At 45.2% G+C, this 24345-nt stretch overlaps 2 protein-coding genes across 6 annotated transcripts in view; one reads left to right on the top strand and one right to left on the bottom strand.

The window, feature by feature from the left end:
* Positions 1-13338, bottom strand: part of AMPD2 (adenosine monophosphate deaminase 2) — a 177442-nt gene extending 164104 nt beyond the window's left edge. The window contains exon 1 of one of the 2 annotated variants that reach the window (XM_056557879.1): positions 13158-13338. In XM_056557879.1, coding sequence (XP_056413854.1) covers positions 13158-13218 — 61 coding nt within the window. In that variant the 5' untranslated portion in view covers positions 13219-13338. Of the gene's footprint in view, positions 1-12773; positions 12910-13157 lie in introns of those variants that run through there. The other variant, XM_056557883.1, reaches the window with a different exon arrangement.
* The window catches only part of GNAT2 (G protein subunit alpha transducin 2), a 70543-nt gene continuing 58906 nt past the window's right edge, over positions 12709-24345 (top strand). The window contains exon 1 of one of the 4 annotated variants that reach the window (XM_056557891.1): positions 12709-12729. Coding sequence is in view for 1 of the 4 variants with exons in the window: in XM_056557893.1 (XP_056413868.1) it covers positions 12948-13029 (82 nt within the window). In the remaining 3 variants the exon portion in view is untranslated. Of the gene's footprint in view, positions 12730-12893; positions 13030-24345 lie in introns of those variants that run through there. The other 3 variants (XM_056557887.1, XM_056557893.1, XM_056557889.1) reach the window with 3 other exon arrangements.

Raw genomic sequence — 24345 nt, 5'->3', positions numbered from 1 at the left:
GCCTGTTCAGATCGTTTATTAACAATATCTATAAGATTGACAACCCTTCTAGTATTATCGCCTCCTTGACGACAGGGGATGAAACCCACTTGGTCCTTATGGATAAGGGCGGGGAGGAAACAACAGAGACGAGCTGCCAAAATCTTAGAGAACAACTTCAGGTCCGAGTTTAACAGGGCTATGGGCCTAAAGCTGGAGCAATCATGTGGGTCTTTGTTAGGTTTAGGAATCAACGTGATCAAGGAATGCAGAAAGGACTGCGGAATCCCCTCCCCCCGCAGAAAAGAATTGAACAGGGGGACCAGTCGAGGGAGAAGGACAGACGAGTAGGTTTTATAGTATAAATAGGTGAATCCGTCAGGTCCTGGAGAGCGCCCAGATGGGAGAGATTTGAGAATTTCAGTGAGTTCCTCCAATACAATGGGAGCGTTCAGGGACTCCCTGTCAGACGCAGAGAGAGTCGGAAGGCTGCACCTGGACAGGAACGTCTCCAACACAGCGTCACGCCCTCCTGGATCCGAGGGGAGTTGTGAGGGTAGAGAGTACAATTTGGAGTAATAGTCATGGAGGAGGCGGGAGATGGTGTTAGGGTGATAGTGCAGTGTCCCCGCAGCATCCTTCAGGGCAGAGGGAGACTGAGCAGCCGCACGATCCCTTAAACGTCTAGCCAGCATTGTATGGGCCTTATTGCCCTTTTCATAAAACCTCTGTTTGGCATAAAGCAATTGACGTTCAACTTTATGAAGGGCCAAGTCACCCAATTGGGACCGTGCAACTACCAGCCGTCTCAGTACCGGAAGGGAAGGGTTAGTTAGTAAGAGAGCTTCCAGAGCAGAAATTTGATCCTTAAGTTCCCGGGAGCGGGCCAAGGCATCTCGCTTCAGTCTAGAGCCCAATGCAATACAATGGCCTCTGACCACCGCTTTATGTGCCTCCCATAGTACAGCCTGGGAGGACACAGAGCCTTCATTTTCCGCAAAGTAAGTAGTTATGCTATGCAGGATCGAGTCCCGGGAAGAAGGAGTTTTAAGCAAGGAGTCATTGAGACGCCAATGACAACGGCGGGAGAAAGAAGTGAAAGGGGAAAAAGACACAAGAACAGGGCCATGATCAGACCAGGAGATAGGTTCCATGGAAGCAGAGGAGAGCATACGCAGCATTGGGAGGTTCCCGAAAAAATAGTCAATTCGCGTATGGAGTTTATGAGGGTGGGAATAAAAAGAAAAAGAGCGATCGGATGGATGATTAATACGCCAGAGGTCATAGAGCCCTGCCGAACGAATCAGCCGACGAAAAAATGTAGAGAGACGCAATTGAGGGGCTGGTGGTGGGGAGTCCGTTAGGGAGTAGCGATCGGCAGAGGGAGAAAAAACCAAGTTAAAGTCCCCGCCCAGCAGCCAGGCGGAGGTAGGGTATGCAGACAATCGCTTCAAGACCCGTCGGAGGAAGGGGATTTGTGTAGAGTTCGGGGCATAAACATTACAAAGTAGCAGAGGTTTCCCCCCAAGGGTGCCACATAAAATTACAAACCGTCCTGAGGGGTCAGCAAAGGAGGAGGAAACCTGCAAGGGGCAGTGTCGTGAGACTAGGATAGCTACTCCCGCTACCTTCCTGTCCGAGGAGGCCATGTATACCTGAGGGTAAAGGTGTTGTAGGAAGTGGAAGGAGCCCGTCTTGTCAAAGTGCGTCTCCTGAACATAGACAATATCCGCCTTGAGAGCCACCAGCTCCCTTTGTAGGAGACGCCTTTTAGAGAGGGAGTTAAGGCCTTTCACGTTCAGGGAAACGCACTTAGCCATGAGGGGTAGGTGTGGTGTAAGGAAGGTGCCATGATAAGTACTCACTCAGAGAAGTAGAAAACGCATCAGCGGGCCAGCCCGAGTCCAAAGACCACCATCGTTCAGTACTGGACCTAAAAGAAGAGCAGAGACAAAGAACAGGAGGAGACTCAGAAAGAGAGGGGAAGAGCAGGATACAAAAGGGGGGGGACAAAAGGGAAAGACAAACAGGGATACAAAACGGTAAACAAACCACTGGCATTATAGCCAGAGAGGAGACCTTAGTAAAACATATCAATAATGCAAGAAGAATAGACAACAGCGTTACTATATTTGTCATGGCCTCATTGGGGGAAGTGGAAGTACGCATCAGAGGGAGGTCGCACCAAAGAATAGAAACCCCTTCCACCCAAAGGCCATGCCAAATCCCTACTGTACAAAGGGAGCCAGAAGGGCACCCGTTATTTTAGAGGCAGCAGTAAAAGACAACTATAGTAAATTGCAAGTAAAAGAACACAGCACCCCGCCAGGTGAAATGAGAACCAAACAAATAGTCACAGGACGTGTGGGCCCAGAACTCAGTTCCAGTATATCCTTCAGGTAGGGTCATGACGTGATCCAGATGTGGATTGAGCAGGCCGGCCCCCACCACCTCCACGACGTTTCCCTCTAACTGGCTGCCATACAGGAGGAGGCGGAGGGGGAAGGGGTTGTAGAGCCCAGTCAGGAAGCTTCGGGATTTGGAGATCAAAGGCTGCACAGAACTCCGGGATGTCAGCATGTGAACGTAGAACTGCAGAGCGTCCGTCCCGACGGGCTTGGAGAGCAAACGGGAAGGACCATCTGTAGGGAATCTGTGCCGAGCGTAGAGATGACAGGAGAGGTTGCAATATCTTGCGCTTATGCAGGGTAATCCAGGAAAGATCCTGGAACAGCTGGATAGGTGCCCCATCAAAATCAAAGTCCCGAAGGGTGCGTGATTTAGCCATAATTCTCTCCTTCAATTGAAAGTCATTGACACAACAAATCACATCCCTTGGAGGGCCAGAGGTAGGGCGAGGGCGGAGGGCCCGGTGGGCTCGATCCAGTGCAATCTTGTGGGACGAGGGTTCACCCAGGATCAAGTTGAAGATAGCTTCCAGGGTAGCATGAAGATCTTCGTCCCGGGTAGCCTCAGGCAATCCACGGACCCTAATATTATTTCTCCTACCCCTATTGTCAAGGTCTTCCACATGTGAATGCAAGTCACCCAGAAACGCAGATTGAGCAGAGACGGTTTCATGCAGGTTAGCAATGTAGGACCTAGTAGAATCATGAGCTTCCTCTAAGTCGTCCACTCGGCCTGAGACATGTTGGAGATCTTGGCGCATATCTGCTATTTCGGCCCTGCAGGCCTCTCTGACTTCAGCAATAAGAACCTTGAAGTCCCCCTTTGTCGGCAATTGAGAAAGCAATAGAGAGAGGTCAGGGGTAGCCGGGATAGGAGCAGGGACCCCCGAACACTCCAATTCAGAATCCAGGCCATCCCCCCAGCCACCGGGTGCTACAGACAGAGAAGGAGCCTCCTGAGGCTGTGTGAGTGTGTTCCGAGGGGTGGGTGCCCCAGGGCGCCCAGCCGAGTTCCTGGAGGCAGACATAGTCCTCTGCGGTTTAGGAGAGGTGCAAGGGATAAGGGCCTCAGGGGGATCAGTCCCAGTAACTTCGGCTACAAGGTTATCAGAACCTGGAAGTCCAGCAGAGGGCCCAGGCACGAGGGGAGCCGAAAAGGAGGCCAAGGGGACTGTAGGTGTCAAGCCCTGTGTCTGGGTATGGGGGAGGAACTGAGGTGATGGCCCTTTAAACAGCACAACTCCAGGCGAACGCTCTGAGTCCCTGGGATCCGGGCCTAGCAGGGCCGAGGCTGTTATGAGGGGGTCCAGAGGAGGAGAGGCAGTCCCAGATGGAGGTATGGGGTGAAACAACCTACCTCCACAGTGCAGCAATCCACAGGAATGGAGCCCAGGTCCCCCGCAGACACCCCCACCTCAGGGGGAGAGGAAGATGGCGGGCAGACTGTCCCTCCAGGCAGCACACCAAGGTCCGGAGCAGTCAGCGGCAGCAAAGGTGATGGTGCAGGGGTCCCCGTAGAGTCAGGAGGGTAGCCGGGCAGGACCGACCTAGCAGCAGAGCGCACCACCGCAGGGCCGACTGAGCGGGAACGGAGCGCGCGCTCGAGGCCTGGTGATGCCGGAGGAGAGGCCGGGGCTGAGGCAGAGACTTGGCGCAGGTATCTTGTAATGGCCCCAGAGAGCTGTTGAGGGTCCGTGCAGGATGGCGGGGTCTTCCGGCGCCGGCGGGTGCCCCTCGGCATGAGAACACAGGCTGGGAGTGCGAATTAAGCAAATGAATGGCCTCAGGGTTTGCGGAGCTCACAGCTCAGGCGGCCATCTCTGTTCGCGGCAAGCCACGCCCCCCAGCGTCATCACTCCTTATAGTAACATGCGTAGATGTATATGATTTAATAAGATGGAGAACAAATGTCTAGATGAGCTCACAATGGAAGTTTTCCACGTATATATATTCTTCTTTAATAGCCAACCCCTAGGTATTAGTAAAAAAATACCGTCAACAGATCACTTATCCAGAAGATAGCCCACATCAAAGATTAAAGACTCCAAAAGATCTAGTGTATAGTGAGACCCAATGGACCAGCAGCACGATTGTGGGGTTCGATGAGTCAGGATGGTGGCTGGAGCTCTGCTTACCTGCGTCACATAGCTCTGCTGAAATCCCTTGGTATGGTTTGCCTTCTGGTGGACATTTCTGATCAATGCTATGCCAATGCATAGCACTGAACAGTAATAGCAATCAATACATTTCTATAAATAGTCCCCTGTGTGGACTTAAAAGCAAGTAATAAAAAGTGTTTTTTTTTTGTTTTTTTTTATAAAGTGAACAAGCCCCTCCCCCAATAACAACCTTTTTCACATTTTAGAAATAAACATAAAAAATGTATAAACATATTTGATAATGCCTTGTGCAGAAATGTTTGAACTATTAAAATATAATGAGTACTGTGCTTGTGTGGGGGTTTAGTGATGGTACTGATTATTTCAGTTCCCTGTAACAGTACTGGATCAGGCTGCCTAAGACATGTGCAGGAACACACAGCTGTCAAAAGGTAAAACATGAAGTAAAAGGCTGCAGGCACAAGGACCAGCTCTGCAGCCCACTGATTTTGTGGAATTGATAGGGTTAATGAATCAGGAGTCTAATATTTTTTGTATAGCAAGAAAATCACTGCAGACTGCACTATTCTTGCCATCAAAAATACTGACATAGTCAATCGGGACCCGGCTGAAGGCTGAACAGAGCCTAAAAAAATGTTATTCCTGAATGGTAAATTAGAAAATGTTTTCAATAGCTGTCAAATACATGCGCCATCACACAGAATTAGCAGATGAAGAGTGGGTGTCCTGCTGTGATATTATATATGGAGAAATAGATGCAGTACCAGCAGGCACAGGAGCGCCTTTAGTGGAAGGAGACTGATACAATACAACTATTTTCCCCGGTGATTGTTCTCAGTCGAGCCTAGAAAAATAAATGTTTCATCTGGCAGCTAGAACTGGATCATTCATGTGTAGTTAACTAGTCTTTTTGGAAGTTTTTTTTTATATTTTTGGAACCTTTCAACAATCCTACACTAGAAAAAAGATGATAAACATGCAAATAGCCTAACACCAAATGATCAGTGTAACACCAATAGCTATAATGCATGTAGGTACCTCATTACATTTAGCTATAGATGTTAGGCAGGTTTCCTACAAACATAATTCTGCATCATTATAATGGACAAAGTCCAGCTTGACTGCAGGGCTAATGGCTTGTGCTGACAGCATATAGATTTGTGTCATTAGACCTGTGTTTGGGCCAGGACTTGCAGGGGTTATACAGATGTAGAAATCTGCCTGTATCATGCTTGTGCGAAACTAGCCTTAATGGTTCTTCTTTCATGTTCCCCATATTGCTCTGTAGAGTCTTATTATGTTTTTCTTGCTTATTTGGGTTGTGCACAATTCTACACATATACACGCACAGCTCTCCAACACACACATACACAGCCCTGCATCATGCACAGTACATGCACACACAGCACTGCCACACAAAAAGCACTGCTGCACATACAGCTGATACCCACAGTAAATATACATACACAGCTCTAGACGCCATGATCAATGCCGATCCCGGTGTCTAAAGTGAAAGATCATTGGTAACTCAGAGAGTTACAAAATTACAATAATGCATTTCAAAATTCGCTTTACACAATATAAATAATCCCACCCACACCCCTATCCCCCCACCCACTACCAGCTAGGATGCCTCATCCCATTTCTTCCACTCGTTGTCAACTTTTTGACCTGTCTTTTTTCCCTGATAGTAAATAGCTTCAAATCTTCTCATTTGTTGGACTTCCCTCTGCCACTCAACCCAACATGGGCCCTGGGGAGCAAACCATCTCCTAAGAATAATTATTCTAGCTAATCCGGAAGCCTTTATCAGAACACTGTTCTTGCACTGCATCCTAAGTCCTATCCCTTGAATGGCCGCTGCAAAACAACTTTTTAAATCAACTTCAAAGGGGTACTCCCCTGGAAAACATTTTTTTTTTTTTTTTTTTTTTAAATCAACTGGTGCCAGAAAGTTAAACAGATTTGTAAATTACTTCTATATAAAAATCTTAATCCTTCCAGTACTTATCAGCTGCTGTATGATCCACAGGAAGTCTTATTTTTTCTGTCTGACCACAGTGCTCGCTGCTGACACCTCTGTTCATGTCAGGAACTGTCCAGAGCAGGATAGGTTTTCTATGGGGATTTTCTACTACTCTGAACAGTTCCTGACATGGACAGAGTTGTCAACAGAGAGCATTGTGGTCAAACAGAGAGAAAATAACTTCCTGTGAAACATACAGCAGCTGATAAGCAATGGACGGGTAAAGATTTTTAAATATAATAATAATAATTTACAAATCTTTAAACTTAATCATTTAACTTTCTGGCACCTGTTGTTTTCCAGTGGAGTACCCCTTTAAGGCCAAAATAGGCCATGTCATTAAGGAGTTGATATTATTTATTGGCCTTCCCCTAAGAATGCAGGCCTTCTGGGGAGATTTATCAAAACCAGTGCAGAGGAAAAATTGCCCAGTTGCCCATAGCAATCAGTCGGATTGCTTTGTTCATTTTTTAGAGATCTCTTTAAAAATTAAAGAAGAAGGAAGCTGATTGGTTGTTATGGGCAACTGGGCCACTTTTCTCTGCACAGGTTTTGATGAATGTCCCCCTCTGTGCTTGGATATCTTGCATGCCCCCAGTGAGATCTCCAGCACTGTCAGTGTTTTTTGAGATCATAGAAAACTGGGAGATGTTGTTGATTTGCTGATCCGCAGCACAGCTGAACCTACATCTTGCAGAAAACTTTAGAGCGCACATAGCGGGGAAAGTGGAGGAAACGGACAACCAGCAGAGTTTTCTACATTCTCGCCAAAAACTTAGTAAAGCGCAGCCAGTCAGCAGAAACTGGGTTGTCAGTGTCCTTTCCTGCACTGTGCCTCCAATTTTTTGTCGAGATTATACAAAACCTCGCTGGCTATCAGTTTCCTTGTCTTCCCCGCTATGTGACGTATGCATACGTCCCAGCACCCGACACGTTTGCGTGCTGGGATGTATGCATACGTCCTAGCAATCTCTGGCACTGCCGCGGGCAGCGCAGGAGATCGGCGGCGGGACCCGACTGTCAATCACAGCCAGAATTCCCACCGGAGCCGCGATCGTGCCGGCAGCATTAACCCCATAGGTGCCATGATCAATCCTGGGTCGCCGTTGATTGCTATGGCAGCAGGAGGTCAGATCATGCCTGCTACGGAAGCCTGTGAGATCCAGCCACAGGCTATACAGTGTGCAGCTGATCGGGTCATACTGTGCTGCAGTACAAATGTATTGCAGAATAGTAAAACCTGTAAAAAGTGTAAAAAAAATTAATAAAAAGTTCTTCAATAAAAGTATGAAGTGTAAAAAAAATAAAAAAATGTCCTTTTCCCAATAAAAGCACTGTATTATCACCAAAAAAGATCAAAAACACAAATCAAATACATAATATGTATTGCCACGTCCGTAATGACGTGTACTATAAAACTATAATGTAAATGATCCCGCATGGTGAATGCCATAAAAAAAATATATATTCGCCAATTTTGGTACAAATAGCGGAATAAAAAGATCAAAAGATAGCACGTATTGCAAACATGATACCAATAAAAAGTACAGCTCATCCCGCAAAAAATAAGCCCTTACTCAATGGCGTCGGACAAAAAATTAAAAAGTTACAGCTGTTGGAAAATGAATGGCAGAAAAAGAATTTAGCAATGGCCCATATGTATCAAATATGGTAGAGCTATTTTCCCACGTTTATTTGGGTGGTGGGTCTGACTAGCGTGCAACAGGATGATGAATTTTGCGCAGCTCTGCTGTGGGTGGGAAAAGCTCTACCACATACACTTTTTCTAGACACTTGTGTGGGAAGTAGACACTTTCCCAGGTCCTGAATTTGGAAGGTTAGGTGTTTTTACTTACTTTCACAGAGTTGCCCGGACATTTTTACTTGCATTTTAGACGCTACAATCAAATTTGATTGCGGTGTCTAAGGGTGATGTCTGCCATTAGAGATGGGTCCTGGTGGCAGATAGCCACCAGGACCACCCAGCTAGACCGGCGCTCAGCTCCTGAGCACGTGTCATAGAAGGGGAGTGGGACGCTGTCGTCCACAAGGGGTTAAAGGTTGAATTGTGGAAGGTAGAAATTATTCTCACGCCTACTGGTAGGTGGTGTAGCTTTGCGCCTAAAAAAGTACCTTTGCGCACAAAATAGCGACTTTTGACAAAAGTTGCAAATGATAAATACGTGACCACTGCATTGTCAAAAAGAAAAAGTTCTATAAGTAGGCAAAAAGTGTAAAACTATCTATATCATAAGGCGCATAAAAGTCTCAAAATATGCTGCTTGCGCCTGAAAAAATGCTCTAAAAGCAATGATAAATCTCCCCCAATATGTCACGAAAAAACAATCTCAGAATCGCTCCACTCAGAAAAAGCGTTCTAAAGTTATTACCATTTAGGAGATACATGTCAAATAAAAAAAAAAGGGCCTGGTCATTAAAGCGTACCTGTCATAGTGCAAAAAAAAAAGAAAAAAAAGTGATGTTACTCAGGACCCAATCCTGATCATGTGCATATAATTTTTATGTGTCTGGGACCTATATATCCAGAGATATAAGCATTTATCTGCTGGTGAGTTACTTTTTCATTGTGCAGGCTGGAGGGGGCGTGTCAGTCTGTCTCCCTCACAGGAGCAAGCCTGTGCAGTCAGCCAATCAGTACTCTCTACTCTGTAACCCTTTCCTCTCTGGTTTTATGCTGTGGCAGAGGAAGATACTTGGAGCTTGCCTGCAGTAATCAGAAGACATTATGGTGAATTCATAACAGGATAAAATGTATAAATATAAGAATAGATCTTTATAAAATTAGTGCAAGGATTTTTTAGATAAAAGTACAGCATTTTTATGAATACATGTTCTATCTGTTTTATCTTCTCCTAGTAAAGCTGGATGCATAGCTGTCACTATGTGTGTCATTCATCTTTCACAGACTCCTGAATGTGATCAACTTCTTTGTTATTCAGGAGTCCGAGAAAGCTTTGACTATTTCAGCATGCTGGGAGTTGTAGTTTAGTAACAACTGAAGCTGCAATGTTTGTAAATAACTGTGTTAGGCTGGGCTCACACCACATTTTTCAAATACAGTAACCGTATACGGTTTTCAGCAAAAAACCGTATACGACCATATCCGAAACCGTATGCATAGAGAATGCATTGTAAACCGTATTCCAAATGTTGTGTACGGTTGCATCCGTTATGCCTCGGATACGGTTTTGCCGATTTTGCAACCGTAGGCAAAAACGCTGTCGACCACGTTTTTGCCTCCGGTTGGAAAACCATATGCAAACCGTATGCGGTTCTTTTAACATTGTTGTCTATGAGAACCGTACACAGAATTTCAGAATACGGTTGCACAGGTTTTTTCTAATCCGTTTTTGGAGTTGACACATGCGCAGATTGGAATTTCAATAGAACAATAGTAACTTTATTAAATTGCTGGAAAACTAATTCCATCAAAATAGCAAAACCGTTGGCAAAAACTGATGCAAACGGATAGAACCGTACGGGGAAAAACCGTATACGTTTTAATTTGGAGTCATACGGTTGTATAAGGTTGCATACGGTTTTTGCCATACGTTTTTTAGCGGAAAACCGTATACGGTAACCGTATTTGAAAAACGTGGTGTGAACCCAGCCTTAGAGCAGTGTTGCCTCCAGCTGTTTTAAAACTACAGCTCCCAGCATGTCCACACATCCTTTATCTGTAGTTTTGCATACACAATAGAAATCTCCTATACTGGATACCGGTATGCTTTACGGCCGGTATCCAGTATGCTGTAAAATCTAGACTAGTCTGTCTGGCTAAAAGACAGGCGACCCCTAGTGGTGGCTATTTTGAGCTTGAATTTCAGGTGAAAATTTAAATTTTTTTTAACAGGTATATATTGTGAAATGTCATATTATAATGAGTCCTGCAATATATGAAAAGTTTTTAACAATGACAGTGCCTCTTTAAGGTAAAAAATGGGTCCGCCCTTAAGGGGTTAAAGCAATTATGGCAGTAATGTCAGTAATGACTGTGACACACAGAGGGAAGATGAAGGGACACTAATGACTGTGACAGAGAGAGATAAAAGAACAGTAATGAGTGACACAGAGGGGAGATGAAGGGACACTAATAATGTAACACAGAAAGATGGGGGTACAGTTATGACAAAGGGAGAGATGAGCGGACACAACACACAGGAGGGAGATGAGGGGACAGTAATGACTGTGACACAGGGAGAGATGAGGGGACACAGCACACAGGAGGGAGATGAGGGGACACAGCACACAGGAGGGAGATGAGGGGACACAGCACACAGGAGGGAGATGAGGGGACCGTAATGCCTGTGACACAGGGAGAGATGAGGGGACAGTAATGACTGTGACGGAGAGAGATAAAAGAACAGTAATGACTGACACAGAGGGGAGATGAAGGGACACTAATTAATGTAACACAGAAAGATGGGGGTACAGTTATGACAAAGGGAGAGATGAGCGGACACAACACACAGGAGGGAGATGAGGGGACAGTAATGATTGTGACACAGGGAGAGATGAGGGGACAGTAATGACTGTGACACAGGGAGAGATGAGGGTGACACAGCACACAGGAGGGAGATGAGGGGACAGTAATGACAGTGACACAGGGAGAGATGAGGGGACACAGCACACAGGAGGGAGATGAGGGGACAGTAATGACTGTGACATAGGGAGAGATGAGGGGACACAGCACACAGGAGGGAGATGAGGGGACAGTAATGACTGTGACACAGGGAGAGATGAGGGGACAGTAATGACTGTGACGGAGAGAGAGAAAAGAACAGTAATGACTGACACAGAGGGGAGATGAAGGGACACTAATTAATGTAACACAGAAAGATGGGGGTACAGTTTTGACACAGGGAGAGATGAGAGGACACAACACACAGGAGGGAGATGAGGGGACAGTAATGACTGTGACACAGGGAGAGATGAGGGGACAGTAATGACTGTGACACAGGGAGAGATGAGGGGACAGTAATGACTGTGACACAGGGAGAGATGAGAGGACACAACACACAGGAGGGAGATGAGGGGACAGTAATGACTGTGACACAGGGAGAGATGAGGGGACAGTAATGACTGTGACACAGGGAGAGATGAGGGGACAGTAATGACTGTGACACAGGGAGAGATGAGGGGACAGTAATGACTGTGACACAGGGAGAGATGAGGGGACACAGCACACAGGAGGGAGATGAGGGGATAAGTCCTGCTCTAAAATACTGGCTGTGTTGTTGCATGCAGGCACTGTCTGGGAAGATTTATCAAAACCTGTCCAGAGGAAAAGATGCTATATTGCCCATAGCAACCAATCAGATCGCTTCTTCCATTTTTCAGAGGCCTTTTCAAAAATAAAAGAAGCAATCTGATTGGTTGCTATGGGCAACTCAGCGACTTTTCCTCTGGACAGGTTTTGATAAAGCTCCCCCAGTGTCTCTGAGCTGCGAGAAGACAACAGAACATGGGAGACCCAGGCTGATTGGGAGCACTGTGGGGAATAACAACTAGGCACATGGGGGGGGGGGGATTTATCAACATCTGTGTAGAGGAAAAGCTGCTAAGTTGCCCATAGCAACCAATCAGATCGCATCTGAGTAATGAAAGAAACAATCTGATTGGTTGCTATGGGCAACTCAGCCACTTTTCTTCTTGATCCTGGGAAGGGGAATAACCTTAGAACAAGGACAAATGAAAAATGTTATTGTATTAGGTTAAAGGGAAGATTTGCCAATGCAACCATATCACTCATATCTTTCATTTTTCAGAAGCCTTTTTAAAAATGAAAAAACAAAATCTAACGGGTTGCTATAGGCAACTGCACCACACAGGCTTCGATCCATCTGCCCGATAATGGTTTTTCAGCGAGCACTCCATATTTACATAGATGGTGAGACAACCCTTTGGGCAGGATCCCCCCACAAGCTGATCTAGGCTGAGGGGGAATTTTCTCCACGGAATAGAATAGGGCAACTAATGGAGAGGACGCTATAAAGCAGTGTTTTCCAAACAGTGTGTCTCCAGCTGTTGCAAAACTACAACTCCCAGCATGCGCGGACAGCCGAAGGCTGTCCGCGCATGCTGAGAGTTGTAGTTTTGCAACAGCTGGAGACGCACTGTTTGGAAAACACTCCTATAAAGGCTACATGGGCTTAAATGACAAGCAAGTATATACGTACGTACAAATAACTAATATTACTATATACATTCTCATAATACCATAGAAGGAGCTCCAGCATCCATGAGGAGGATGCCCGAGTGCCGCCCCCGCTGCACAGCTAGGCACGTCTCCTGGGAACGTTCCTTATCCTGGCCAGCTTGTCTCAGCACAGTGCCCCCAGCTACGCCTAGTTCGCGGTCTTTTCTCCTCAGGTGTTGCTGAGGTGACAGTGCATGCCCACCCTAGACGACACCCCTAAGACATTTTCAGTACACAATAATATGGTTGAAGCGCCATTTTTGTCCATTTCCCCAGGTTGGTAGTGTACATGTATACTGTACATATAACACACAGCTTTAGGTAGCAGAGCTGAGGTAGCAGAGGACATGTCCATGATGCCTAAGTTTCTCTCCCCGTTCCATACCCGTTGCCCGGCTCCTCACCTGAAGCACTTGGCGCTTGTAAGCTGGCTCTCTTTTTGAATGGAGACTTGCCCGCTGCCATGGTGACTGAGGATCCGGGTGCCCGTAGCCTGGACGTGGGTCTGTATGAAAGTCGTCTATGAGAGGGAAAGTGATGCTATGGCAGTCTGTTTGCCCAGACAGTGTGGGAAGTATGGGTACAGTTGGTACTGCAGGCTCCTCCTCCTCTGCAAGCAACAGTGTGAGGGATCCTGGCAGAGATGGCTTCACAGTGCTCAGCATATAGTGGTTGTGTGTGTGGAGCCACCATAACATGGGCTTCTGCATAATGCCATGCTTTTACCACAGACAATAACACATCATGGCCCTGGCTGCAGCCTTGGAAAATGGCTGCTTTCATGTGGCAGACCCATTCTCTTCTCTGCTTATACACATAGCCTGCATACTATGGCTTTATTTTCTCACTATATCTCAATACATACATGTAATGTTTGACCATCCTTTCAGGCATGGCCAAGGGTAAGCAAACAATGCCCAGTCTGTGCTGGCACTCAGGGATTTTTATCTAAGAGCCGCGGAACATGCTCTAGAATCACCCAGTGCAAACGTGTTACACTAAAAACAAAAGTGCACAGAGGATTCAGTCTATCGCAAGCCCTTCTCTGATAGGAGAGAGGCCCCCCCAACAAACCTTACCCTTCGCCTCCGGACCAAAAGGTACCTGCGAGGTTCCAGGTTCAATGTCCCTTTTCACCGAAGCTACTAAGGGACCACAAATGCGTCAGCCAAGGTATCTGCCCGCAGAGCCGATAACAGTCGGTACCCTGCCAAAGCAGGAGTACCCGGGGTGTTTGCAGGGAGGTGCGGAACCTAATGGCCACACACACCTCCCCTAGACCACCAGGAGGGACACCCAGAAGGGCTACCGCATCCTGACAAATCCTGTGGACACACAACACGCAAAAAGTGACAGTAAGACAAAAAGAAAGAAATAAGTGAATGTGTGCAGATATACTGCCCGGACATATTTGTGAACTTCATATATCAGTCCAGTAGTCAGTACAGTGACCCCCCCCCCCCCCCCCCGACCTACGATGGCCCCGACATATGATCAAATCAACATACGATGGCCTCTCAGAGGCCATCGCATGTCGATGTAAGCATCGACATACAATGCTTTTTTATGTCGGGGCCATCGCATTAAGTGCTATCCGGCAGCGCAAAATGCTTAAGCTGCTGCCGGATAGCAGCTTAATGTTCCCTTGTGGTGCGGTAAGTATTACTTACCCCTCCACGATACTCCAGGGTGCCCTCCAGGTCCAGCGCTGGTCTTCCGGTGTCTTCTCGGCCCTCTCTGATGACGTCAATATGCTGCTGCGCACGTCATCCAATAGGAATGGCGTACGCAGCGGCGTAATGACGTCACTACGCAGGCCCAGTAAGGCCTTGCGGAAGACAGCAGAGGACCGGAGAAGACAGCAGAGGACCGGAGAAGAAAGCGGAGGACCGGAGAAGACAGCGGAGAGCCCAGCGGAGGCCCGGGGTCACCATCGGGAGCGGCAGGGACACCATCGCGAGCGACGGGGACAGGTGAGTACAGCTTCCTATACTTTACATTGACAAACGATGGCTCGTTTGGAACGAATTACCATCGTATGTTGAGGGACCACTGTATAACCTATGTGCAAATATAATTCCATTTATCCCAGTAATCCATCTTTTATTGTGGTGAGGTTCTCTTTCTTTATAAGAACATATTTGAGGCCATCTGTACCGCAGCATTATCCCACAAATAAAATGTATACTGTCATACAGCAGATACAAAACATAGTTACAAATAACATAGAATGTGTCGTCTGATAAGAACCATTCGGCACATCTAGTCTGCCCAATATTCTGAATATTATCAATAGTCCCTGACCTTATTTTACATCAAGGATAGCTGTATGCCTATCCCAAGCATGCTTGGAATCTGTCATCAGAATCACCCGCTTGTAGTGCGGGTGACACTGATGAAAGGGATCATTTTTTGCGACCCATGGCTCCGTTGTTCTGTCATGCCCATTTTTCTTAATATGCTAATGTGCTGTCTTGGTGCACTCGAGTGTTCCCAAGCCTCAAGTGCACCCTGACGTCTGGCCCAACTTTTTTTTGCTTCCTGTCGGTGAGTACAGCGCATGCTGCATGTTGAAGCATAGACAGACCTTTTTGCCTGTGTAAATATACCCAAGAGGACTGGGGAGACCCTGACTCAGACGTCATTTACATCAGATTCCCCTATGGCCACAGGTCACACGATGGTCAACCATTTACAGAAGATCTTCACTGACCGTCCAGCAACAACATGTGACCAGAAATCCCCCTGAAGTTATGTGATCTGACCCCCCATAGTCTCCCATGTCACGCCCCTACCCCCGATCACAGATTTTATTGTTTGGTTATTTTGATTTTTGATGAGGATTGAGCGGAGTGTTAGAGTAGCATGCTGTGTGATGTATAGCTTAGGTAACCTGTGCTATGTATTGTATTGTCATGCTTTGTGTGATTATGATTCATTGTATGACTTCTAGTGACTGTACGATCATCCCTGCTGGATCTGGCCTTAAGGTCCGGGTAGAGTGAAGGCCGAGGTGCACAAGTGCCCTGGGAGTGGTGACCCCAGGGTGCCGGAATTCACTTGGGATTGGCAACCCCACTTGAATGAAAGCACATAGCACGCACTTTTTCTCTCACTCGTCTGGGCACTCACCCTTAGTATCCCGGCCTTCCGGCTAGGATCGGGGAATTTTTATAGATCCGGTCGGATGTCCGGGCAGTATTACACACTGCGCACATCCACTTATTTATTTATTTATTTTGTCACTGTGTCCACTTTTTGTGTTCGTTTGTTCACTAGGATTTGGTAGGGTGCGGTAGCCCATCTGGGTGTCCCTCCTGCCGGTCTAGGGGAGGTGTGTGTGGCCATTAGGTTCCTCACCTCCCTGCTATACCCCGTGGCATCCTGTTTCGGCAGGATGCCAAACCGGTTTTACTGGTTCCTTGGTGACAACCTGGTTAACGCCTAGTTGTTTGCCGGGAACACTTTCAGTCCCTGAGTAGCTTCGGTGAAAGGGGACATCGTACCTGGAATCCTTGCAGGTGCCTTTTGGCCCGGAGACGAAGGGTTTGGTTTGTTGGGGGGCCTCTCTCCTTTCGGAGAAGGGCTTGCGATAGACCGCATCCTCGTGCACGTTTTTTTGTGTGAACACTTGCACTTTTTACTTGCACTTGGGTGATTTGAGAGCACGTACCTCGGCTTTAAAAACGATCAATAAAGCTCTTTTAATAACACATGTGACCAGAAATCAGCCAATCCTAAGACTCTTCTGGTGTCAACCTCTACTGAAAAGCTGTGATGCAGAATCTATAGGATCCTACAGGCTTTGTCCCCGTAGCAAACTCCTGAATGTATGAATATTTATCATCTTCATATGAGACTTATAGTGTCCTTTTCCTTTATAAAACTTTTAAGATATCACAGACATTGACACTCCCAAAGAGGGGGACGGGGGTCGGAAATACTCTATTTATGCTTTTTTTAAAAGGTGTTTGTTTTTTTCTTGGGGAAATACTGTCCCAATTAAAGTAGAAGTCTTATACCTCGAAGTACAGAAAAACATATCCCCTATCCCCAGGCTAGTTTTAGGTCGGAGCCCTGGCTCTCCTCCAGAGCAGCACGTAACGAATAAGGAATACGTTTTTCTGTACCCCCAGGAATGAGACTTTTCCTTTAATAATTCTAAATGATCCTTTTCCTTATTAACCCCACATTTATTATTATTATTTTTAATAAGCATACTGGTTCTGTAAGCACCAGGGATTTGATGGTTTCTGGTGTCTCATTCGCTGTCCAGCCCAGTTATCAGCGTGTGTAACAGAGCTCTTGAATGGAGCGCTGCAATGCTGATGTAAACATAGCATTAGTTGAAGAAGTTCTAACTGGTTTAGTAAAAGTGTAATGCAAATTGTAGAGAAATGCAAGGGACAAGTCAGAGGGGCCCACTTCATCCACTCTACATGCTCAGAGCTCGGGGGAAAGGCGGTCGATGACATAGAACTCTCACTGGCTTGTCAGTCACGTTTCTGTAGGTGTTATTACAGCTGTGAGACCAAAACTAGTTCTCTGAGGCTGCTCGCCCCAATGACTAGTTAAAGGTCACAAACCAACCCACCCACCCATCCATCTCACAGTCCAAAAACAGGCCCAGTTCATATCATACATCCCCTAAAGAAAAGGAAACCATCTAATATAGACTAGGTAGGTCACACAGGCTGATGACTACACCCGCAAAGCTCCTGCCCAGTCCCTAGATAAATACCACTAAGTATCTTTAAATTAAAGCATTACCTGATATATTTCGGAAGTAGTCAAGGAATTACAAACAAAAGTTCTCTATTTAAATAATGCTGTTCCTGGTTTTCCTTGGTACAACAAAATTCTACTTGGTCGGGAATAGATAGGTGATACATCAGCAGAAATGCTAACAAGTTGGGTGATTTTAATGCTTAAGCATATATGTTAATGCTGCTCTGGACAATAATACTACTTGTAACTCACAAGATATATAATATAATGCATTTGCAACTTTATATGTGGCTTAATATTAAACATGTATAAACTGTAAAATAATGTACAGAACAAACAGTGCTCAGCCGCAGTGGCAGTCCACCCCTGCACAAAGTAGCAGTCGACACGTCCCCACCATGTATCTCTATAAAAGAGACGGCAATACAGTGTTTGGGTATCTCCGGCTCTCCCATAGATATAAGTGGAGGGAACATGTTGGCTGCCACTTTATGCGCGAGTAAACACGCCCCATTCCTGGAGACTGCCGGAGTGCCGTGTAGGAGATTGCGGAGGGTCCCAGCGGGCAGACCACCTTCGATAAGACACTTGTCTCCTATCCATTGGATAGGGGATGTGTAACTGCACTGGAGTACTCCTTTAATGTCAACTAAGTATGGCATCCTCTAGACACTGATTAGTCCCATGTGGATACAATAAGGAACTAGGATGACACTACCTGGGCAAAGTATGGCATGCTGAGCAATACATTTCCCGGATTTATAATGTATACTATACAGTATACCAATGCTGTATACTATACAGTAAACCAATGCTGTATGGTACAATGTTATTATCTGGGCATTAATTATCTCGGACTGCAAAATATTATGGCAATATATTCACATATACATCTAAAATACATATAAAAAATGGTAGTTACTAAGGTGGAGCCAAAATTTAAAAACTCATGCTGCAATGTATGCTTTACATTGCTGATCTTTATTCCTCTGTCCAGAGCAGGAGAGGTTTGCTAAGGGGATTTGCTCCGGCTCTGAACAGTTCCTGACATGGACAGAGGTGTCAGCACTGTGGTCAGACAGAAAATAAATTCAAAAAGAAAAGAACTTCCTCTGTAGTATACAGTAGCTGATGGTACCGGAAGGATTAAGATTTTTAAATTGAAGTAATTTACAAATCTATTTACCTTTCGGTCACCAGTTGTTTTCCACCGGAGTACCCCTTTAAATGAGATGTTATTGTTAGAATGGATGGTAAAAAATTACAGGGACATGAGTGTTCTGTCACTGAAGGGGAGATTCCCTATCTGTGAAGTCCCTGACTTGTTTTCTCAGAAGTCACATTCCTGATATGACAGAGAAACAAAAACCCTTATCTTATTTCATAGTGCAAGCTCTACACATTCATTTGAGCCTTGCAACCATCAACTCTTAACCCCTTAAGGACGCAGGACGTAAATGTACGTCCTGGTGAGGTGGTACATTTACGTCCTGTGCATAACGGAGCGATGCCCGTGTCATGCGCGGCTGATCCGGGCTGCTGATCGCAGCCAGGGACCCGCCGGCAATGGCCGACGCCCGCGATCTCGTGGGCGTCCGCCATTAACCCCTCAGGTGCCGGGATCAATACAGATCCCGGCATCTGCGGCAGTGCGCGATTTGAATGAATGATCGGATCGCCCGCAGCGCTGCTGCGGGGATCCGATCATTCATAACGCCGCACGGAGGTCCCCTCTCCTTCCGGCTCCCGGCGTCTCCTGCTCTGGTCTGTGATCGAGCAGACCAGAGCAGAAGATCGCCGATAACCCTATAGGGACTATTCAAGTGTAAAAAAAATTTTTAAAAAAAATGTAAAAGTAAAAGTAAAAAAAAAGTAAAAAATCCCCTCCCCCAATAAAAAAGTAAAACGTCCGTTGTTTCCTATTTTACCCCCAAAAAGCGTAACATTTTTTTTTAATAGACATATTTGGTATCGCCGCGTGCGTAAATGTCCGAACTATTAAAATAAAATGTTAATGATCCCGTACGGTGAACGGCGTGAACGAGAAAAAAAAAAAAGTCAAAAATTCCTACTTTTTTAATACATTTTATTTAAAAAAAATTATAAAAAATGTATTAAAAGTTTTTTATATGCAAATGTGGTATCAAAAAAGCACAGATCATGGCGCAAAAAATGAGCCCCCATACCGCCGCTTATACGGAAAAATAAAAAAGTTAGAGGTCATCAAAATAAATGGATTATAAACGAACTAATTTGGTTAAAAAGTTTGTGATTTTTTTTAAACGCAGCAATAATATAAAAGTACGTAATAATGGGTATCATTTTAATCGTATTGGCCCTCAGAATAAAGATCACACGTCATTTTTACCATAAATTGTACGGCGTGAAAACAAAACCTTCCAAAATTAGCAAAATTGCGTTTTTCGTTTTAATTTCCCCACAAAAATAGTGTTTTTTGGTTGCGCCATACATTTTATGATATAATGAGTTATGTCATTACAAAGGACAACTGGTCGCGCAAAAAAAAAGCCCTCATACTAGTCTGTGGATGAAAATATAAAAGAGTTATGATTTTTAGAAGGCAAGGAGGAAAAAATGAAAACGTAAAAATTTAATTGTCTGAGTCCTTAAGGCCAAAATGGGCTGAGTCCTTAAGGGGTTAAAGGACATCTGCAGCGTAATTAACACTTATCCCCTATCCACAGGATAGGAGATAAGTGTTTGATCGCGGGGTGTCTGACCGCTGGGACCCCCTGTGATCTCCTGTACGGGGCCTCTAGGTCGACGCTATGAGCCTTAGCGCTCACTATGAGCGCTAATGGCGGCGCCCCGTTAGGGAGATCGAGGGGGTCCCAGCGGTCGGACCCCCCGCAATCAAACACTTATCCCCTATCTTGTAGATAGGGGATAAGTGTATATTGTGCTGCAGTTGTCCTTTAATAGAGCTTAAAAATTTTACTGTTTTTATGAAATAAGTACAAGATGATTATAGAGATGAGCAAATCCGGTCTTGATTACTGTCCAGTTGGTGTACAACAAATCCCAGCCAGCAGTGTTACTGCAGAGTGAGCCCATAAAACCGATCACATTACAATACCTAACAAGCTGAGCATAGCAGTGGACTGACCTGTATCTTAACCCCTTAAGGACCAGGGGTTTTTCCGTTTTTGCACTTTAATTTCTTCCTCCTTACTTTTAAAAAATCATAACTCTTTCAATTTTGCACATAAAATCCATATGATGGCTTATTTTTTGCGCCACCAATTCTACTTTGTAATGACGTCAGTCATTTTACCCAAAAATCGACGGCGAAACGAAAAAAAAAAAAATCATTGTGAGACAAAATTGAAAAAGAAATAACATTTTGTAACTTTTGGGAGCTTCTGTTTCTACGCAGTACCTTTTTCGGTAAAAATGACACCTTTTCTTTATTCTGTAGGTCCATGCGATTAAAATGATACCCTACTTATATAGGTTTTATTTTGTCGTACTTCTGAAAAAAATCATAACTACATGCAGGAAAATGTATACGTTTAAAATTGTCATTTTCCGATCCCTATAACTTTTTTATTTTTCCGCATATGGGGCAAGATGAGGGCTCATTTATTGCGCCGTGATCTGAAGTTTTTAGCGGTACCATTTTTGTATTGATCAGACTTGTTGATAGTTTTTTATTCATTTTTTCATGATATAAAAAGTGACCAAAAAGACACTATTTTGGACTTTGGATTTTTTTTGTGCGTACGCCATTGTCCGTGCGGTTTAATTTATGATATATTTTTATAATTCGGACATTTCCGCACCCGGTGATACCACATATGTTTATTTTTATTTACACAGTTTTTTTTTAAATTCAAACTTTTATTAGGGAAGGGGTTAAATGATCTTTATTCACTTTTTTTTTTTGCAGTGTTATAGCTCCCATAGGGGGCTATAACACTGCACACACTGATCTTTTACATTGATCAGTGGTTTCTCATAGGAAACCAGTGATCAATGATTCTGCCGCTTGACTGCTCATGCCTGGATCTCAGGCACTGAGCAGTCATTCAGCGATCGGACACCAGGAGGCAAGGTAGGAGACCCTCCTCGTGTCCCAGAGCTGTTCGGGATGCCGCAACTTTGCAGCGGACATCCCAAACAGCCCCCTGAGCTAACCGGCAGTGATTTACTTTCACTTTAGACGCGGCGTTCAACTTTGAGTGACGCGTCTAAAGAGTTAATAGCGCGTGGCACTGCGATCATTGCAGCACGCTATTAGCCACGGGTCCCAGCCGTTGTGGCCCCGCGTTATAGAAAAGGAAAGGACTCAGGACGTACTGGTACGTCCTTGGTCACTAAGAGATTAAGGACTCAGGCCATTTAGGCCTTAAAGAGGTACTCCCGTGGAAAACTTTTTTTTTTATCAACTGGTGGACCTAAAGTGCACTGCTGGCGAACTACAATGCTCAGAAGAGAAGGAGTCATGTTTTGCTTTTTGAGAGCAAATTTTGCTCGGGGGGCATGTCGCATTTAGGAAGCCCCTAAAATGTCGGGGGCATGTCGCATTTAGGAAGCCCCTAAAATTCACTAAAATGTGTTTCCCCCCAAATTTCACATTTTTGCAAGGGTTAATAGCAGAAAATACTCCCCAAAATTTGTATCCCCATCTTTTCTGAGTATAGAGGTACCCCATAAGTTGACCTGAAGTGCACTACGGGGGAACTACAATGCTCAGAAGAGAAGGATATAGAATAGGGGGGGAGCAATAGATATATTATATAGAGACCTATGTGTCAGTTTAGTATTGCATAAAGGAAGAAACACTTGGTCAAAAAAGCATAATTTTATTAGTATATAATTTAAAAAGTTAGCACATATTTAGTAGTGATAAACGAGATTCAAGAATTATACAGTTTAATCAAACACAGCTATTCCTAGGTGCTAGGTAGGTCACCAGGGTTGGGCTGCACTGGCCCTTCTAGTCCACTAGGACCCCCTACCTGTTACTGTGGGGAGGTCCTCCTAGAGAGTGCCAACCTGCAACAGGAACCTCCTATCTCTCCCTGATGCTGGAGACAATGGAGGCACCGAGTACAGTAGGTACAGTAAGCCACCAGTAATAAACTAGCTGGTTTGCAAAGCCTCCGCAATTAATTCGGTGAGTATATAGTTTGCAAGTACTTAGGTATCAGTAAACCACTTTCATACAATATTGATACAAATCAAGCCACATATTGCCAACGCGTTTCGTTGTGACGCATTTTTTATGGCGGCACAACTCTTCAGGGACAAGTGTATTTAGGCAGGAACGTAGTATTTCCTGTCACTTATCTCACTGAATATATATATATCTAGTCGTGATACGACGAACAGAGGTATAAATAATATGTAGATGTGCTTGGATAAATAAACCCAGGTAGGATAGGTAGGTGATGGTCTGGTGAAAATATTCCCTCTTGAGAGTAGGTATATTGCCGTCCTCTCACTGATATGGCAGGTATGTAAATGCAGCGTGGTCCATGCACAGACTGCTAAAGCCGACCGATAAACACTTGTATAAGGCTGATATGAATAGGTCTGCCTTTGATATGAGGGTTATTCTTATATGGTCACCCACAAGGAGATGATCCTTACCAATTAGTTAGGGTTATGCCAGATGGCGTCCAAAGAAGAGGTGAAGGAGCCATGGAGATGTCACATGTCCTGCGGTTAGCTGAATGTATGGGCAGCGTATGCAGGGATCCACTGTGGTGCGGCATCTCCTTCACCTCTTCTTTGGACGCCATCTGGCATAACCCTAACTAATTGGTAAGGATCATCTCCTTGTGGGTGACCATATAATAATAACCCGCTCAGGTTGAGAGAGAGCGCTGCGCATTTGAGGCAACATAAAAAAGTCCCCGATGATAGTGACTCAGTGACCTATGACCCATTTTTGAAAAAACACCCCCAGAGGTCTTATCAGGTATTTTATTTTTAGTTTTTTTTTACAAGGGTTAATAGCAGAAAAGACAATTTGTAAATATGTTTCTTTGGAGTAAGGACATACCTGATTTTTGGATGATTTTGGCTCCGCTGGTGCACACCAGGTCTTGGTATAGGCATGAGGTCAGTCAGGGGCCTTGAGCTTTTCATAGCAGAGGATGTGGGACCCCCCCCCCTCAAGGAGCATTAATGGGGGGGAGCACTGAGCCCTAAAATAGGGGAACACTATGGGGGACAACGGGCCGTAACTGGGGTATACAGGTGGGGTACAGAGGCCCGTAATATGGGGTACAGTGGGCCAGAAAATTATAAATTATAATAAAAAAGGATATATTCCCAGAATGATGACCCAGAGCATAGCCAAAACTAAAAAAAATATGCCAACCCCAAACCCTATGCTCTGAGTCATCATTGTGGGAATGTGATGTGTGTGGCCGTCCCTCACCTGTTGCCTCAAATGCGCACCCGCTCAGGTTGAGAGAGAGCGCTGCGCATTTGAGGCAACATAAAAAAGTCCCCGATGATAGTGACTCAGTGACCTATGACCCATTTTTGAAAAAACACCCCCAGAGGTCTTATCAGGTATTTTATTTTTAGTTTTTTTGGGGCAATTTAGTGGTTTTAGGAGGTTAACAATTTGGAATGTACTCTGGACTTGGTACATTGGTCAAATTATGGAAAATTAAACTGAAAAGGGAAAATTTAGGGCTCCATGGAAGTGCAGCCTATGCAGAGGCCCGGATTATCTGGGCAAGTGTCGCACTGATACGTGGTGTCCTTCCGTATCCCCCTCCTGCTACACACTCTACATCTTTTCTGGGTTCGTCCTATAACTCGCCTATAACTCCAGACCCTTGGGAAGTCCGGCCTGATCTTTCCCGGTCGTCAAAGATCAGG

Source organism: Hyla sarda, chromosome 2 (genome assembly GCF_029499605.1).
Source record: "Hyla sarda isolate aHylSar1 chromosome 2, aHylSar1.hap1, whole genome shotgun sequence".
In the NCBI taxonomy this organism is placed as follows: domain Eukaryota; kingdom Metazoa; phylum Chordata; class Amphibia; order Anura; family Hylidae; genus Hyla; species Hyla sarda.
Note: the sequence above shows the minus strand (reverse complement) of the source record. Positions and strands in the feature narration are given on the sequence as shown.